The sequence below is a fragment of the Anastrepha obliqua genome, chromosome 2, assembly GCF_027943255.1.
Source record: "Anastrepha obliqua isolate idAnaObli1 chromosome 2, idAnaObli1_1.0, whole genome shotgun sequence".
NCBI lineage: Eukaryota > Metazoa > Arthropoda > Insecta > Diptera > Tephritidae > Anastrepha > Anastrepha obliqua.
This window is the reverse complement of record NC_072893.1, coordinates 131,018,613-131,037,376: the sequence shown is the minus strand read 5'-3', so window position 1 is coordinate 131,037,376 and position 18,764 is coordinate 131,018,613. Positions and strand designations below refer to the sequence as shown.

The following is an 18,764-nucleotide window of genomic DNA, read 5'->3' as shown; positions in this document are numbered from 1 at the left end:
ATTACATTGTCGAATTTATAGTAGAATGTTTACAGTTAAGGTGATTAAGGTGCAGAACTTGGAAACGCTATTTAAGTTAATTTAGTATGAATGATCAATCTGAGGAGATAAATAATGCGGCAAACAATACCAGGTTGCGAACATTTATAGAAGAGAGTAAAGTTCGATTAAGAGCAATTTTGGAACGTTTAGAATGGAATGTCGAAAAGGTTAGTTGGTTTAGACATAAATATCACAAATACTTGACTTAATAATAAAATAATAATAAATAAATCAAATACTCAAATTTGTATAGGATTTTGTGCTAACCCCAGGTGAGGTGAATGCAACAAAACCAGATGTGCAACAGCCCTATGATTCTGAGCCAGAGTTTCCTTCAAGTTATCCCCTTGGCAATTCTATAATTACCGGTATATGATATTCATCAACCACTGTTACAGATTTATTTATCATTGTACTCATTAGATGTAGAGGAATTGAGAAAAATCGTAAAGGATGCGGACGCAGAAGTTCCAAGAAAATTCTCGGACTTGCAATTGAAGTTTACGCGGCAGCAGAAACTAGCATTATACGAGCATGTTGTAATGAATACAGAAAAATATACGGGGGCGGAAATAACTGTGCCGTAAGTAGTTACACTTTACACCAGATAAATGTGGAAGAGCAAAAAGTATTTAATATTCCTCCCTAGACTTTTATAAAAAATGCAGGCCAAGAATCGGTTTGCACTTAGAAAGTTGTGCCTTACAACTTAAACAAATTTTGAGCTAGTTTAAAGCTGTGAATTTATGTGAATTATTTTATTTTATTTAGGGACGTTGGTGAAGGCACGCTAACATTTGCCGAAATCGTAGCACAAAAAAAGCGCGACACAAAAAAACGTCGGCGATATCGACAAAGCAAGCCAACACGCATTGAAGAGGTTCGTGCCGTTGTAGATCTACAGATGCAGGCATTGCAACAATATCTTAATGCAAAAGAAGTGAAAGAGCAGAGACTAGAACCAACACATAGACATCGATCTGACGAAGAACACATAAAATCTAGGATACGACAATCTCGCGATCACCTAAAGCATCATAAACACCGCAGGAGTAGAAGTAGTAGCCTTGATGACAAGAGATCTAAAAAAAGTAGACATAAAAATCGAAGCCCTTGTAAGAAATACAAGGAACATATTCGCGATTCAAGCAGTATACAAAAAGGAAAAAAGCATAAATATCGCAGTAGAAGCCGTACCAGAAGCCCCAAGAAAAAGAGCCACAAGCGTCGGAGTAGAAGTCAAAGTCGAAGACGCAGCCGCAGTAGAAAGCACAACTCTCACCGAAAAAGTGCCAAACATAGAAGCCATGAATAAAGGCTGCATCTGCCTTTCTGACTCACGAATTTGTTTTATTTCTTTACGTGTTAATTATCATAACAATACACAATCTTTGCGTATTTCAGCACAACACTTCGGCAGTATTTATCGAACGATTCTCTACTTGGTTGATACACGTGTACGCCTATTCCAATGGAAGTTCAAACCATAATTCTTGACGCGTCCTGGTTTTGGTTCGTCATCAGTATCAATAAACCAACGCCATCCATTACGTTCACAATGTTCAATGGCTTCTTCTTTCGAACCGAAATCCACTTGTAGATTGGATAGAGGATCTCCGCTGTAAAATTGAACATTATGATGATGATTTATAAACAATTGACTACGTTGCTTACGTTGATGTCCAACCCATCAAGGGATTTTCCCAGCGTTCACGATTGTCAAACTCAATCTGCCAGTGATTTACATTATCACTGCCACTTTGCATGGCATTTTTGGGTGGTATGTGTATACGTACACGTCGTGTCTTCACATGCTCTTCTGGCACTCCACTAATAGGGCTAAGGTCGACTTTTGTGGGCACGGTGATGGCTCCGCTGAGTTTCTTTTTCCGTTCTAGCTCTTCCGGACGCGCAATAGTCGCTACTACATCAATTTGAGGAGCATCGCGTGAGCCTACGGACGACATATTGCGACCGCAGTTGGTGACAGTCTTCGCCCTGAAAATAGCAAACCCCTCCTTCAAGTTGCTTTAAAATTTCAAATGCTTAAATGCATACTTACCATTGTACTCCATGCGATGTTTTTCCAAAAATTTGACGCACTAAGGACATATTTATTGTGAAAATTAAATAAATTCTTCAATTATTACATAAAATTTTCGTTTGCCTCAGCGAAAAATTGACAACCACTGAAACTAACGTCAATGGTTAATGTCACAAACCAAGTACATATGTTGTTGTTTATTTGCCACTGGAAAGCTGCACAGTTGACAACGTTCCAAATCCAGGGTTGTTAGACTTTCTCTGACATAACTGTCAAACTCGTATTTGTTTACGCGTCTATTCGTTTTTTGTAAATCTAATATATGTACATTGTTTATAAGTGTAGAAATAAATTATTCTCCCATTGAGAAAACCAAAAGATTCACGCTGCACAAGGAAATGGATGCAGTTGTGCTAGATAATGGTGCATATACAGCAAAGGTTGGATTGTCTACTCAAGATGACCCAACAGTTGTGCCGAACTGTATCATGAAGGCAAAGGCTGAACGGCGGCGAGCTTTCATTGGGAGTCAAATTGACGAATGCCGTGACGCTTCGGGACTCTTCTTTATACTCTGTTTCCAAAAAGGATACCTCCTTAATTGGGATATACAAAAGACTGTCTGGGATCATATATTTAGTAACGAAGGTACTGGTATATCTCTAGAAGATAGACCTATAGTGATAACTGAACCTCAACTAAACTTCGCCAGCATTCAAGAGGCAATGGTGGAGATTCTTTTTGAGGAGTATCATTGCTCCGGCGTACATAAGTGTACAACTGCTGAGTTAGCAGCCTATAATTACGCCGCCGAAAGTGAGGAAAGCCCATTGCAGGCACTTAATTGTGTTGTCATAGACGTTGGCTACAGTTTCACACATGTCGTACCGTTCGTGCGTGGACGCCGTGTAGAACGCGGTATACGCCGCATTGAAGTTGGCGGAAAAGTACTGACGAATCATTTAAAGGAGCTTATTTCATATCGTCACCTAAATATGATGGATGAGTCGTATGTTGTGAATCAGATTAAAGAAGACGTTTGCTTTGTTTCGCAAGACTTTAAAGATGACATGAGGGTACACTCTGCCACCAAAAAACGCTCTGAAACGGTGGTTGAATATGTATTGCCCGATTTCACAACAGTGAAACGTGGTTTCATACGCAACAAAATGCATAAAGGTAAAGAGAATCAAAGAGAGGAGGAAGAAGAAGGAGATCAGCAATCCGTAAGACTTTGCAACGAACGCTTCACTGTACCTGAACTGCTTTTTAATCCCAGCGATGTAGGAGTTCAGCAAGTAGGTATCCCGGAAGCAGTAATCGATTGTCTCAAGGATTGTCCTGTATATGCACATAGCGAATTGCTTCGTAATATACTTATAATTGGGGGAAGTTCTCTTTTCCCTGGCTTTATACCACGTTTAAAAGCGGAAATACGAGCATTGGCGCCAGATGATTTAGAAGTATCTTTGATTTTCCCCGAAGATCCCATCTCGTATGGCTGGTACGGCGGGAAGGAGCTGGCGAGTAATGATGGTTTTAAAGACATGCTGCTAACTAGAGAAGACTATGAGGAGAGTGGTTATTCTGCTTGTAATGCAAAATAATTTGATAAATATTATATTTGTGAAACATATACATATGCATTTTTTTACACAAAAAACATCTCTGAAGCGTTCAAAGCTGCGCTTTATTTTCAATGAATTATTCAACTAACATCTTTAAATATCTTTACCGTGTTTTAAATTATATGAACGAGACATGATATCGAAACTAGCACTTAAACGAAATTTGTAAACTAATTTATAGCAGAATAGTGAATAAGTGCACGTAGAAAATAGATTATAGTTAAAGTTTTTGGTTTTCTACGTAATCTTATGCTAATAAAATCTAAATTCCTTTCCTATTTTCTATTAACGCCATTCTGTTTGCCACATCTATACATTTAGAAGCTAAATGATTCGCCGCATCCACAGGTACCTTTTATATTTGGATTATTGAAAACGAATTCGCTGGATAGTTTGGACTCCACGAAATCCATTTCGGTGCCTAATATTGAACAAAGTTTGTTGAACCCAAACCGAGAAAAGTGCAGCGTAGAAGATAAGAAAATATAAACAACATTGTCAGTAGGTCATTATATAATTATAGCTGCGGTAAGTCGCACAAATGCTTACCAAGTAATGACAATTGCGCCTTCTTATCTATAAAAACTTTGACACCGTCTTGCACCACCTCTTCATCAAATTTATCTGCTAAACAAAAACAGATTTTTTTTTTATCTAAGATTACACTATTAACAAACTTACCTTTTTCTTTGGCATAATCCAACGTATAAGAAAGTCCGTTACAACCCCGCTGCCTTACGCCCACCTTCAAACCTGTCTATTGATTAGAAAAGAGATTTTGTTAATCAATAATCTTAAAAGAAAACTCCACTTACAAATTCTGGCTTAGCTTTCAACAATTCTCTAATGCGTTCTACTGCCGCAGTCGTCTAAAAATAGGGTTTTTAATAAAAATATGTTTCGGTTTTGGATTAGTGATATATAGGATAATTTCATTACAAAATTTCACAAGCTTACAAGTGTAAGGGCGGCGCGTGTTGGCAACAATTTGCGTCCTTTCAGTGCACGCACCGTTGCTGTAGCCACTACTTTTGTTGACATTTTTAGTACGCGTTGAAATTTTAACTTAAATTATGTGCTTCTTTGATGTACGCGCGTATTGCGATTTTATTCATAACAGCAAATTTTCTTAATTTTTCTTTTATCACCACTTCGTTTATATGTGTTTTTGTTTCATAATCGACCATATGACAACGATTAGCAATCAGCTGTTTTACGAAGGCATTGCCAACTGCATTATTAGTGACTTATGACAGCGGATAATTGGCAACGCCGCATGGCGCCCCAAAACACAAACATGTGTATTATGACAAAACAAGGCGTTCGACAAGGCGTAAGCTCCACAATCTCATTGTACAATTTGTAGTTGAATACTACTCTGCGTTTACTTTGGTTTTGATAAATCTTGTTTGGATTTATATTTCTAATGGGGCGCAATTGCCCGCGGACTCGTGAAATAGTAACATTAAATGTAAATTAGCAAATAGTGGGGAAATAGTGTTCTAAAAATTGTTTTCGTCAATTGAAGGTTGCTTTTTTGTTATTTTGTGTGATTGTGGTGCACTGGAATTATAACATTACGGGCCCCATATTGACTATGATCGTCCGGCCGCGTGCTTAAATAGGAGTATCGGTTTGTGTGTGTTGATTTTGGTGGATCTTCTCAAGGCATCTCGTATTCACGTATCTCGAATAAATTGTCGTGGTCGCAATCGTTTGCGCTTTGGAGAAGTAGAGGTGGCATTGGGGCGCACTCGTACACAACGTGTGCAGACACTCACACTACAACTTTGTGGTCTAACAAGCACAGACAGATGTATGAATACACAGCAATAACGAACAAGAACGCGTGTATGTGTTGTTATTGTTGTTGGCTTATTTTCTTTTTGGTAAATACAAATTTATTACACTTCTGAAAACATATTGTGCTGTTGTTGTCGACGGATCGGTTGATCGGTGGTTGGCGCTGTGCTCAGCAGTTTTTTTTTTTGCTTCAACGCGACGGTTTGCATGCTCTATAATTTTTTATGCCTTTAACACTTTTATAAAATTTATAAATAAACGAAAATCTAGCAAAAGACAACGATTACTAGTATGAGGCTAAACTAAATACGAGAAGGCAGCATAAAATGAAAGTGGTGCAAATGGATTTGAAAATGAAGTAGTGGATATCAGGACTAAAAAAAAAATTAATGCGATTGATGTATGCAAAAAGTTACAGCACTGCTGATAACAGTCTTGACTGATTTATACGTATAGCAAAAACAAGAAAAGTTTCTGACATTGTTTCTACTGTGTAAAAAACCAAATAAAACTAAATAAAAATTTTGGTAAAAAAATAAACAATTTTTGAAACCAGCTGCTACTTATAATAATTTTAATAATCACCCATAATGGATTTGAACACAGATAATGAAAAAGAGGTACTCTGCGAGAAAATCATTAACGACATACATGCGGTATTCCTTAAGGATCCAGACCTGTAAGTAAACAGATGAAAAATACATCCCGCAAAGCATCCTTCATTGTATAAAAAACCATGCATATATATGCAAATTTCCATTATTTAATTCTGTACATCTCATCATAGAAATTGGTAGCCGCAAATAATATTTAAGTACATATGTATACACGTGCAATAGTTGCGACGTGTTTTGGCCTGGTTGCGCCAAGCATGATTATTAGCTGTTTAATTTATTACTCTTCCATAATTTATTATGCGTATGTGCGTTACGCTGTTACTTCCAGGCGATATAACTCTGAACAGTAAACAAAATACTTACTCAAGTTGAACTAAATTGAGAGTAGATTGATAAGCGATTCAGCAAACAAAATAAACTACTTCAGATTAAATGTTTTAATCACAATTTTTTGTCTGAAACCATTAAAAATACACCATCATGTATTCTTTGAATCTTTGCGAAATACTTTATAAAAATAGCATTGAAATCCGTGAAGTTTTGGGCTGTGCTCACGTCAGCATTTTGATTGATCTCAACCTCTACGTATATACTTACATACATATTCTTCTGTGGGCGTAAAATCTATTCTAACCAAATTTCGATCCGGAGGCTCTATTGCAATTAGAGTAAGCAGGAATGTATCGTATAACACCACATACCTCTTCGCTAGTTCATTCTCCCTACCCAACTCTAACCCGAAACTGTATATTTTCTAACATGTATCATCTTTATAATATTTTTTATGGTTGCACAGTTTTATTTTGTGAAACCTATGTGGCGGCAAAGCGCTTATTTTGAGACACGAGCTATTCACTAAATATTGTATTATATTATGGAAGCCACTCAATTCTGAAAGTTTTGATCAGCACACAAATGCATGAATATAAGTCCGCATGCACATACATTCACACATACATGCATTAAGGGTGACCAAATTTTCGGCAGCATTGAATTTTTAATTCCTGGTAATTTTTTCGAACACTTCCTTTTAAAACTCAGACCATAAAATTGGAGTTAAAAATTTGATTGCGCTATGTGTTGAATAAAATTAATTATCAATATTATGTATACATATATTTTGTGGACTCTTTTATAAAAAAATGATTACAGTTTTTTCGGTTAAATTAACATTAAAAAAAAACAATATTTCGTAAAACAAAGTGCATTTTGAATTTCAGATTACGACTCCCTCCAATTTTATGCTGAGGCTAGGCAACCAATAAATGTTTAGGAATGAAAAAGCGAAAAAACTTGAAAAGTCTCCATGCAAATTGCGGAATCTAATTTACGTTTATGTATGTATGGATGTATGTATGTATTAATACACTTCTATTTAAATATTTTCCGGAAACATAACATGTAGAGGAATTATTAAATAAATTTGCGTATAACGGAATTTTTATACACCTTTCTGTTAATTAAGAAAAATCATTTCAGTCGCGGTATTTAAATAAATATTTAATAAATTTTCAAAATGCCCGGTATTTATAGACTGTTGAATAGAGAAGAGCACAAATATTTGTTATTCCACACTATTTTTTACTCAAACAAATACATGCAAACAAAATATATGAAACGTGAAATCACTAAAAATTCATTCTGCATATACATATGTTTTCGGCGTACGAGGTGTAGCTATTAAGTAACGAGACTTACCCTGTAAAAAGTTGTACTTTGAATTCATATGCATAAGTAGTTACTTCTTACTTTAAATATATGTACACTCCATCTCTATCCCTGTAAAGTTCTAAACGTACCTTTCATTTTTCAAAACAATGCTGGAAGTCTACTTCTTCAGCTTTCTCTTACATAGTTTCAGTGGGTTGAAATCCCTTCCCTTTTAACGCAGAGTTCATCTTAGAAGACGAATAGAAGTCGCAGGATGTAAGGTTCGACGCAGACCATGCGGAGTGCAGCCGGCACGTTGTCTCGTCCTTCCTTATACTTTCACGGAGCTCAGCAAGAATGTGAAGCTATAAGTTAACTAATAGTTGGCTTTGGGGAAACCAGTGGAGATGCACAATCATATGAATAACAAAAAAAAAAAAACAATTATGCTTTGAATTTCGATTAGTTCATTCACGCTTTTTTGGGTCCTAGTGCTTGGATTGACGCTTCGTTTCGAGATCTTAAGTAAAAATATATGATTCGTAAGATGTTATCAATCTTTCCCCTAAATTTTAGTAATATACAATGGCATGTCAATATCAGTGAAATAGAATGTCATTGTGTTTGGAATTTCATGCAACGTTTTGACACTAATTAACTTTTTTCCGGTGAAACAAGAAAAAAAAGAAGAAAAATTGCAAACGAAGGCTACTGCTTTTGTAACGGCATAACACATTTCCCATGAATTTTTGGGGAATGCTTCTGAAGTGGCTGCCCTTGGCCGGATATACATATATTCGGATCGTTCCGGTACTGCCTGCGAAAGAGAGATGATTCACGCGAAGCATCTGCCGGTCGCTGACACTTAGAGCATGCGTACGTCGTATGTAGTCGTGCCAATTTCGTTATTTAATAGCTACACCCTCGTGTGTAGAAATATTTCCAATAATTGTCTCAATAACAAACCCTTTTATTGACCCAATAAAAACGTTTAACCAGAGCTGCTAAACCTGGGTACATACAAAAATCCACACATACTTTTGTAGTAGCTGTTAATAATTTTCAAAAGGCTTCGTTTTTATTTTTCCCGCTTCATTGACACTCGTATTAGCTTTATGATTCAATTGATTTGATTGTGCACAAGCGACCCTGCTCTAAGTTTCCTCATCCCGCACTGTGGTGAATTCAGCCGGCAATTACATATCACACAGCCGTCAGTCCCCATAATGCTCCCGCACGTACTTACAAAACATGCATGCATACATACATATGTACATGCATATGTTGATATATTCTTGTGGTTGGCGGTTATCATGACAATTTATTCGAATAAGCAACGACGACGTACACAAATATTTGACCTTGTCATCCAATTGAGCTGGAGCTCCGTTGCTGTGTTCATAACAATTCATTTTCATCTAATACATATGTATGTATGTTTGAAAGTACAATAGCGGGCAGATATGTATGTATGTACATACATAAATACATATAATTTATGAATCTATAAAAGCTATTGTCCATATTGTTGCAACTATTTACCGTATTCATTTGTGTTTGTTTTTTATCATTACCGAGGCAACAAGTGTTGCTCTATTAACTATGGCCTCATATTCATACCATACACATACATATAAAGTGTGGTCCAACCACGTGTTGAAAAATTGGTAATAATATAATATTAGAAAACCGAAAATGCTCATTGTTTATGGAACCTTTTCTTAATTGGCGCGATAGCCGCTTAACGGCTAATCTTCGATAATTTTTATCTCCATTTGCTTTTCATGTTTCGTCCTCCTTTCTTTCTTTTTAAAGTTTATTATTATTTAAAGTAGTGTGGCAAACTTTTATGCTAAATTTTTCACACAAAAAATCCAAGATCCAAGGGACTACGTAGATTATAGGTGGGCACACTGCATTATAAATTTACTACATTACAAATAGCAGTAATCAGTAAAATTTTACTGATAATGAAGTTTAATTTGCATTACCAGTAAACTTTTACTGATTACTGAAAAAAATTGCAGTAAAAATACTTTTTTACTGATTACTGAAAAAAATTGCAGTAAAAATATTTTTTTACTGATTATTGAAAAAAATTTGCAGTAAAAATATTTTTTTACTAATTACTGAAAAAAATTGCAGTAAAAATATTTTTTTACTGATTACTGAAAAAAATTGCAGTAAAAATATTTTTTTACTGATTACAGCAAAAATTGCAGTAAAATTACTGATAATATAATTTGATTTGCATTATCAGTATAATATTTACTGTTTATGGGAAGTCAAAATGTAATACACTCTCATCACGAAATTCAATCATTTATGTACTCAATAATTCTTTCTTTTTTTTGGTTTTACACTTGGTTTTCGATTAAATATGTGTTTTATGCATATATTTGCTTAAATAGATATTAGCATACAATGTGGTTCCACTGGCTCGGAAAATTATCTTCAAGAAACGCTCTTAAACGTATTTTTTAAATATAATACCCCATTACCGTCATCTGCACCTGAAGAACGGTTGTTTTCATTCGCTGGAATTGTAAATCGGTCCAGAAGGTAAAAACTCAGCGATGCAAATTTTGAAATGCTTGTGTTAAGAAAGGCTAATAGCTAATAGCAAATCAAATTATATTAACAGTATGTTTACTGCAATTTTTTTCAGTAATCAGTAAAAAAATATTTTTACTGCAATTTTTTTCCGTAATCAGTAAAAAAATATTTTTACTGCAATTTTTTTCAGTAATCAGTAAAAGTTTACTGGTAATGAAAATTAAATTGCAATATCAGTAAAATATTATATTTACTGCATTTTTACTGCTACTGCAAAGTTCCCACCTATGACGTAGATACGACGAAGATTACCTCTGAAATATGTAACTAAAATAACGTAACTCTTTAAGGATTAAGCCAATCGGAGCCAGTTGGATGCACCCAAACACAAGTCCTTTTCCATCTGATCTATCCAACACTAAAGAGGATTTCCTTTTCCCCTATTGCCTCCATCAAGTACCGCATGGAAATCTTTCAGAGTTGGTGTGTTTGTATCCATTCGGACGAGATGACCTAGCCAGCGAAACTGCTGAATTTTTATTCACTGCACTATGTATATGTCGTCGTGAAGCTCATAAGTGAAGTTCATTATCTCACCCTCTGCGATATTCACCATCGCCCACGTGCAAAGGGTTAAAAATCCTCTCTCGAGGACATGTTGGCAAGAGAAACTCTCCATTGGACTTTAAGGCTGACCGTATTATCGGTGTTAATGCTGGGTCCCAAATAAACGAAGTTTTTTAATACTTTAAACTTATAACTGTCAACAGTGACGTACGAGCCGATATGCGAGTACGCCAACGGGTTGTTTGATTACAGGAGTTATTTCGTCTTGTCTATGCTCATCTCCAGAACCATTCGCTTCGCTTCTTTATCCGGTTTAAAAAGGCACAGCTAATGGTGCGGTTGTTAAGCCCGATTTAAGGCCACCAATTGTATGCTCTTATAATATGTGATGCCTGAGGTATTAAGTTAAGCGGCTCGAACAATCTTTCGCAGCATTAGATTAAATACATGGAGCCACCTTGTCTGAAACCTCGTGTGGTTTCAAGTTGCTGGATAGATCCTTCTAAATTTTGACGGAGCTGCTGGTATTGATCAACGTCATTTTTCACAGCCGTATTGGTTTTGCGGAAATACCGAATTCCGACAAGGCAGCAGATGTGCAACTCCTTTTTGTGCTGTCGAAAGCGGCTTTAAAATCGACGAAGAGTTGACGTGTGTCGATGCTCCTTTTATGGGTATTGTAAATATCTGATCAATTGTTGAGTTTCTAGGCCTGAGGTCACACTGATGAGATTCAATTAGTTGGTTGATGGTGGGCTTGAGTCAATAGGCTCGCTCAATAGGCTTCTTATGGATTAGGCAGAGCACTCTTAAGTTCCAGAATTTCATTAATTTGGCTGGTTCGACTGGCTTCGGTAAAACGCTTGCAGCCCACCAAATTTACAATACTTTACTAACGGTTTTTAGCTCTTTTACTGTCGCATGACTCTCTAGAACTCGTTTCACATCTGGATTGCCCATACATTATGGATCTTTGAGGACACAAAATAAAAACAGTCTTCAGCCGTTCTTGTATTTGGACTACCCTTTATATAAAAACTCACTGGCATGCACACATACGTACGTTCTTACACATATCAATCAAGTGTTTTGTACTCGTTAACTGTCACTTTAAATCTACATACTTTAACAAACATAAATATTTAAGATCTATTTTTGTTGTTTCAGCTCCACATTCGAAATAATACCGACCTCTTTGAACCGCAACAAATCTCCAGTCATTCATGCTGAACATCATCTTGGTTTGGAGTCGTGGTGCATGAAGCATGTTTATCACCATGCGCACAAAACGATAATCGGCTACCGGCGCCAGCATCAGCAGCGCTATCTGCAGCACAGCGATGTGCTGTTGAAATATCTGAATGTTGCTCTGCTTATTAATCCGGATGTGACCACATTCTGGCACATACGCCGCCAAATGGTGCAGACGAATCACTTGGAAATAAATTGCGAATTCAAATTTTCCGCTTTGATATTGTCGAAGAAACCGAAATCGAGCGAGGGTTTCTCATACCGACGCTGGCTGTACTCGTTTCAGAGTGGGTATTTAATGGAATTGAAATTTCTTTTAAAATAGTTTTAGAATTGTAGTTAAGTGCAACTGAGGGAACTATTATTTAATTTTGAATTTGAATTGTTATTGTTGTTGTTGTAGCAGAATGATTTTCATTAGGTAATAGCACTTTCGCATTCTGACTCGGACAGTTTGACGCTTCGAAACCGAATAACGCCTACCAGGGTGCCAAGTGCTGACTGTTAAGGGCTCGAGAACATTGTTTTTGTTCCTAATTTTCTTCGAGTTGCGTTTGCGCGCGCAAAGAAGAAGAAAAAGCTGTGGGAAAAGTCGGAGGAAGGTGGAGAAAAGTCGGAGAGAGTTGGTTTTTTTCGCTCATATGCTCATATACAATAAATATTTTCCAACAACAACAATAATAGTCTTGAATTTTGCTGCGATTGCTGCTAGATATAACTGATAGTTCCCAAGCGGCTATTATTGTTCCATGTTATTTGTTTAAATTTCGTTCATTATAAATTTCAGGTCACGACGCCATCGATTGGCCAAGCGAGTTCGGCATTTGCGAACGTTGCGCCGATCGAAGCGCAAATAACTACCACGCGTGGACACATCGCATGTGGGTATTGCAAAATGATCGCGATCTAATATGTTCCGAATTGATGATGACCGAAAAGTTTATGCGTAAACATATCAGCGACTACAGCAGCTACCATTACCGCCAGACGTTAATACAACACGCCTATGAATTGTGTTACTATGAAACGGATGAGATGGAACATTTGCATAATCTAAAGGATCTGATCAGTTACTATATGGCTGATGATTTGGAAATACTGAGCACCACAGACGTACTGGAAATAATGTTGCCCGGTGTTGATAAGGCAGCCATTGGAGAGCCGCGTCTTAGCTCATTCCTCTATTGCTGCAATTTAGCAGCGCACGATATACGCCTATGCGACGACCAAAAGAATATGTATAACGAACGCGAATCCTTCGAAAATCATCGGCGCGCCTCGTTGCGCTTCATTGTTGAGAATTGTGTGCGTTTGCTGCTAGGCGAACTGCCCGGTCTCTATCTGGCGCCACGCACATATGCGCAGTTGCAGGAATTCAATGCAGCGCTGCAGAAATTCGATTACGCCTCGTACACATTTTTGGCGGCGCTAAAACGGTCGGAGAGTATGCTGGGTGAGAACCATCGGAAATGGTGTAAAATATTTTTGGGCTTCAACTATGCGTGAGGCGGTTCGGAGTGATGGGCACAAACAGCAGTTAATATTGCGGTTGCAGTTAACACATTTTTGAGTTTTATGGAGGCGAAACCATTTTAAATACCGACTTAGAAAACAAAAAACCAAAAATAAAAAAATAGTCTAAAGTGGCCAGCAAATCTGGTTTTTATTGAGGGATCCCGTTTTGTGTTTGTTTTTTTAGTTTCGCCTCAAATTACCAATGCGTTTAGTACAAATTGAGAAAAAGAAGAAAAAATATAAAATATTTATATTAATACTAAGCATCGCATAAAAGAAGTTGCCACCGAACTGCAGCAATATGACTGTATTCTTCTGAACGAAGCTTCCATTTAAAATCAAATTTCCAGCAGAGAAAGTGTTCAACAGTCTAATGCGGATTGTATCTGCAAATTGCACCCATTATAAGATAGGAAATGCAAAATTGTTTTATGTTTGCTAAATGAGCTTTCAAAGACAACTACTTTAAGTAAAACATACATGCATATAAATGAGGAAAAGTTAAATTAAAAAAAAGCATTATACTCGTACATATATCCTATAAAAAAAAAAAAATAAAATAAATAAATAAATTTGGGTTCAAACGTCCACTCTTTTGTGGGCTTTCCTTTTTTGTTTTTTGATTTTATATTTTCCTTTGCAGCCGTTGAGCATTTCCCCGCCTAGCCTATTATTTCATTATTTTTATCAAGTCTAGGCTAACTGACTAAATAAATAAATAAATAAATAAAACATTTCATTGCTACTGTCAATCAAACCGAAAAGTCGAAGATTTTTCACATATTTATGTTAAACATTTCTTTACCCTTTATTGTAACGTGTCTGAATAGTAAACTCCTTGTAAAGTGTTATTTGTACATACATACATACATACGTACATATTTACTCTTAAAACTTGCATTTATAAATTAACTCTAATGCCATAAAAAACAAATGAAGAAATATTTTATACTATCTTTTTGTCATTTTTTACGCTGTCTCCTTCGCCCCACATTAAAAATAAGTCCACGTAATATTATTTTAAACTATTCTTATTTTCTAAGCATAAAAGGCAGAACTGAAGCGAAATAAATATAATTTCCTGTTAAAAAAAATAGTTTCAATACTCCGGTAATCAAGTAAATATTAAACAAATAATGTAAACATTTTAAGCAGAGCAACAATGTAGTTAGCATTTAATAGAAAATTTTAGTGTGAATTCGAATGCTGTAAAACCAATTTTAAATGATTAATATATTTAAAAAAATAAACAAAATTTTGACATAAAGAAAAAAGTATTTATTTATTTTAAATTTGATTTTTTTTATTTATTTCTTAAAAGTTTTGAATTTCATCTTATATCCATATAGAACAATGAATAGCAGCAAGGCTAGTCGTTGGCATTGGAATGATAGTGCAATAGTCCCGATTTACACACAGAGACATCTGGAAATTCTCTTTTCATGTTTATGCGCGGTCACACGGGCGAAATTGTTTATGACAACATTCGTTACTTTTGACGTTTACTTCTTTAAGTTATATACAGTAACCATAAAGTCGAGTTTGTTTTTATTTTATTTTCGTAATGTACATATCGCACCCTAAATACAAAAGGGTCACAAGTCAAAATTTTCCACACTCGAGCTTGACATGTTTACAGTAGCACAGAAAACAAACTATGTGACATATCACGCTGAAATTTGCCATGTAAGCTTATAACAGTCCTACCAAAAAACAAAAAATTTATTTTTGCCATATGTCATCCGCAGACCGTTTTATTGATAACGTCTCGTTCATATTTGAGCAGAAGTACATTTTGAGTTGTGACCCTTTTGTATTTAGGGTGCGATATATTTAAGAAGGGAGCGTGTCATTATTCTGTATTACAAAATTCTGGATGACAAAATTCTGTGAATTGCAAAAAAATTCTGCTTTTTTTAAATTCTGCTTTTTAAAAGTTTGCTTTCTAAAATTCTGCTTTTTCAAAATTCTGCATGTTTAATGCGAAAAATTCTGCTTTATTCAAATTTTGTGATTTTCGTCATACAAGAAGAGAGTCAAAGTTATCAACTATAATTAATGTAGGTATGTACATATGTACGAGGCGATTCTGCTGTTTCCGTGGCACCGCAATCTTATGGCGGATTCTTATAGAACTCGACAAAAGAAAACGAAATGAAGGAGTAAAATTTTTTGATATCTCGCTTAGTTTTCGAGACATTGAATAAAAAAAGGGCTGGAAGGCCTCAATGGTTTTAACACGGAAAGGAGTTCTACGCAAAAATACTGTGGATTGCGTAGCCGGAGTTGGACTGATGAGGGTTATTTTTTTGAAGCCGGCCAAAGGCCACCCACGCGAAAAAAGTTCTACGCAAAAATACTGTGGATTCTATCGAAACTGAAGAAAAAATTATTATTATTATTTTTTATTTAATATCTCGAATAATAATAAAAAATATTAATAATAATAAATTAAATAATTACATTACCTCTTTAACATTGTTAACATTATATTTTAATACAGAATTATGTAATACACAATTTTGTAATACAGAATTTTGAAAGCAGAATTTTAGAAAGCAGAATTTTAAAAAAGCAGAATTTTAAAAAAGCAGAATTTTAAAAAGCAAAATTTTGTTTTTAGAATTCTGTACATACAGAATTTCGACACCAACCCATTTAAGAATGCACACAGAAAATTTAGTATCGTTCCGCTGAATATTTTCGAAGTTATACGCAAATTTGAAAAGGCGTTTCAGAGAATTTGTACCCTATGTAATGTGCTTTTCAAACTTTAAACGCGATTTCTCAAAACCGTGTTTTCGAAGTCGGTGGACACAATTTTTCAAAAACGGCTGAACCGATCGTCTTGAAATTTTAATACAACCTTCTCAAATATATTCTCAAGGTATTAATAGATGAAATAAGAATTCTGATGCTTTTATCTATTTATTTTAGGCAATTTTTCGCGAAATTTTTTGTAGAAAATTCGATTTTTTTCCCTATAGCTGCCATTTTATCAAAAATTAAAATTTTGACTATTCCTTCGATCAATACCTAGCTTTATCTATCCACAAAAAGGATCTAATTGGTTTTTCGATTTCAGATAATCCAAACCGGAGATATTTTGACCACCGCCGAACGCTTTTTGGAGGACGCTTGGGAGATCATCTGCAGGAGCCCTGCACTTCAATATTTTCACTAACTTTACGTGCTATAATTAACTTTAAAGTAAACATTATTTGAATAATTAAAACTTGTGTTTGTTTAATAAAATCGTTTTTTGTAAAAAATTCTCGAAAAAAACGTGATTTTTCAGCCTTAAAAGTGTATATAACCCCTTAAGTTTGACAATACGAATAAGAAGCACAAAGCGTGTCAACAGTACGGCAAACAAAAACCCCTCTCTCTTCCCCGTCTGTCCGTCTTCAACAAACAAAATGTTTCTCTGTGTAAATCGGGACATGGCGGTCAATGTTTTCCGGTAACTGTTCTCATTCTCATTTTAAGTGGGACAGAGTATATATTTGAAGAGTTGCGCTTCAAAAACTATTGAATCAACGACTATCTTACTCCAAACTACTCAAAAAGCTGATTAAACTTATCCAGCCTCAATTATGAGTTGGGATTGCTTGCCAGAGTAAGGCATAAATCGCATTGATTGGATTAAGAGCAAAATGTGCGCAGTCGATTATGTCAACAGCCTCTTCATGCAAAGAAGAAAATACGTCCAAGATGGAAGCTTATGCTCGATAGCGATACTCGACATGCATCGATACTTGCGTAGAAATGGTTTTAGAATGAGAAGGTCCATGTGATGGCCTCTTGTTGTTGTTGTAACAGTTCAATACTTCCCCTTCGTCCCAATGGCACGACTTAAAATATTCGAGTTCTTTAAATCCACAAGCAAAAATTAATTGTGGCGGCAGATCGTAAGTTATGGCGGCTCTATTCCGAAAAACGTTCGTGCTAACATGAAGAAATCAGAAAAGCAGGCGAAATTATTTGATCCACTTTTCATGACAACAACTTAATTTTTTTTGATACACCCTTGCTTCTCTAATTTCCGAAGTTTCCGAAATTTGAAAAATAGAGCGCAGTTTTATTAATTCTCATTAAAAATGGATAGCATTTTGTTTTTTATTGAAATTATTAAAATGTTTTACGAATTATATAAAAAATATGTAGTTGGATAAACAATAAAAAGTATTTTATTTTGTATATGTATGTATGTGTCTGTATTGTATTCACGTACATACATATATCAATATTTTCTTTTTATTTTACAGATCTTCCTATGATGATATCCCAAAAATTTCTATTATTAATAAGTTTTCTTTTGCTACTAATGACTTTTATGTCTTTAAATTTCCAGTAAGGTTTTGCCAAGAATAATTTGCTTATATCAAGGCCCACTGAACAGGCAGCAACAGCAGAACAGCTGATTTGATTTTTTCCAATAATTTGGTCTCTAAATTCTCAAATTTTATTTAAATTACTCAAACTGCCAATCTTTGTTTACAGATTTTGGCACCAAAAGCAAAAAGAAAATATATTGCGCTTTTTTTTGCATTACCGCTACTACGCAAAGTGCTTTGCTTTATATATTGTGTTTGTGTGGCCATGCCCACATATATATATGCATTTGCGCTTTGAATGCATGCATATAGTAGCTTTTTAGGCGTACTGTAATGCGACAGATTTCCAAATATGTAAGTTAAGGTGCTCCCTTCAGGGAGCACCAAAAAATTAAAGTTGGGGGCCAACCACTTGGCCCCTTTTCCATACTTACTCCTTTTTTGTAGCAAGTGAAAATACGTTGCGGTTTTCTTCAGTCCAGAACTAAGAGTGTCTTGACAATTTATTCTTATGCTTAAGCTAAGCTAATTCTTAATCTAACATATTGCTGACATAGCGGTTCACACGGTGCAGCGGCGGTTATATACTAACGCTGCTGCGCATGTGTCATCTGATACGCATTGCTAGCGTATTGCAGTCAGGTAGCTGCCTTAACTCCTCCCCCTTTAAAGATCTGCGTCCCGCAGATGACAGCGTTGTAGCCGGGGGGCTTCAGTTGTGGCGGAGGAAGCAGGAAATTGATGAATTTCAGCC

At 35.6% G+C, this 18,764-nt stretch overlaps 5 protein-coding genes across 8 annotated transcripts; 3 read left to right on the top strand and 2 right to left on the bottom strand.

The window, feature by feature from the left end:
- Positions 1–24: 24 nt before the first annotated feature.
- LOC129239627 (pre-mRNA-splicing factor 38B) lies at positions 25–1,386 on the top strand. The gene is made up of 4 exons (XM_054875282.1): positions 25–209; positions 296–410; positions 466–625; positions 814–1,386. Exons 1-4 carry the CDS (start codon positions 87–89, stop codon positions 1,355–1,357), a joined length of 942 nt encoding a protein of 313 aa, XP_054731257.1. The 5' UTR covers positions 25–86; the 3' UTR covers positions 1,358–1,386.
- LOC129239628 (NADH dehydrogenase [ubiquinone] iron-sulfur protein 4, mitochondrial) lies at positions 1,372–2,257 on the bottom strand. The gene is made up of 3 exons (XM_054875283.1): positions 2,105–2,257; positions 1,717–2,040; positions 1,372–1,661 (listed from the first exon to the last, which is right to left on the bottom strand). Exons 1-3 carry the CDS (start codon positions 2,152–2,154, stop codon positions 1,481–1,483), a joined length of 555 nt encoding a protein of 184 aa, XP_054731258.1. The 5' UTR covers positions 2,155–2,257; the 3' UTR covers positions 1,372–1,480.
- Positions 2,258–2,313: 56 nt separating this feature from the next.
- On the top strand, positions 2,314–3,724 carry LOC129239625 (actin-related protein 6). The gene has a single exon (XM_054875277.1). It carries the CDS (start codon positions 2,485–2,487, stop codon positions 3,691–3,693), a length of 1,209 nt encoding a protein of 402 aa, XP_054731252.1. The 5' UTR covers positions 2,314–2,484; the 3' UTR covers positions 3,694–3,724.
- A 31-nt stretch (positions 3,725–3,755) lies between these two features.
- Positions 3,756–5,078, bottom strand: LOC129239629 (iron-sulfur cluster assembly 1 homolog, mitochondrial). Of its 2 annotated transcripts, none has more exons than XM_054875284.1 (5): positions 4,672–5,078; positions 4,530–4,583; positions 4,396–4,471; positions 4,264–4,341; positions 3,756–4,135 (listed from the first exon to the last, which is right to left on the bottom strand). In XM_054875284.1, the coding sequence occupies exons 1-5, from the start codon at positions 4,753–4,755 to the stop codon at positions 4,032–4,034; spliced, it is 396 nt and encodes a 131-aa protein (XP_054731259.1). In that variant the 5' UTR covers positions 4,756–5,078; the 3' UTR covers positions 3,756–4,031. The 2 variants fall into 2 exon arrangements, with proteins under 2 accessions (XP_054731259.1, XP_054731260.1); XM_054875285.1 differs by having other exon boundaries at positions 4,264–4,338.
- A 10-nt stretch (positions 5,079–5,088) lies between these two features.
- Positions 5,089–13,755, top strand: LOC129239626 (protein prenyltransferase alpha subunit repeat-containing protein 1). 3 transcript variants are annotated; one of them, XM_054875279.1, is made up of 4 exons: positions 5,089–5,242; positions 5,788–6,196; positions 12,075–12,445; positions 12,946–13,755. In XM_054875279.1, the coding sequence occupies exons 2-4, from the start codon at positions 6,108–6,110 to the stop codon at positions 13,662–13,664; spliced, it is 1,179 nt and encodes a 392-aa protein (XP_054731254.1). In that variant the 5' UTR covers positions 5,089–5,242; positions 5,788–6,107; the 3' UTR covers positions 13,665–13,755. The 3 variants fall into 3 exon arrangements, with proteins under 3 accessions (XP_054731254.1, XP_054731255.1, XP_054731253.1); XM_054875280.1 differs by having other exon boundaries at positions 5,090–5,185; XM_054875278.1 differs by having other exon boundaries at positions 5,091–5,603.
- The last annotated feature ends 5,009 nt before the right edge of the window (positions 13,756–18,764 follow it).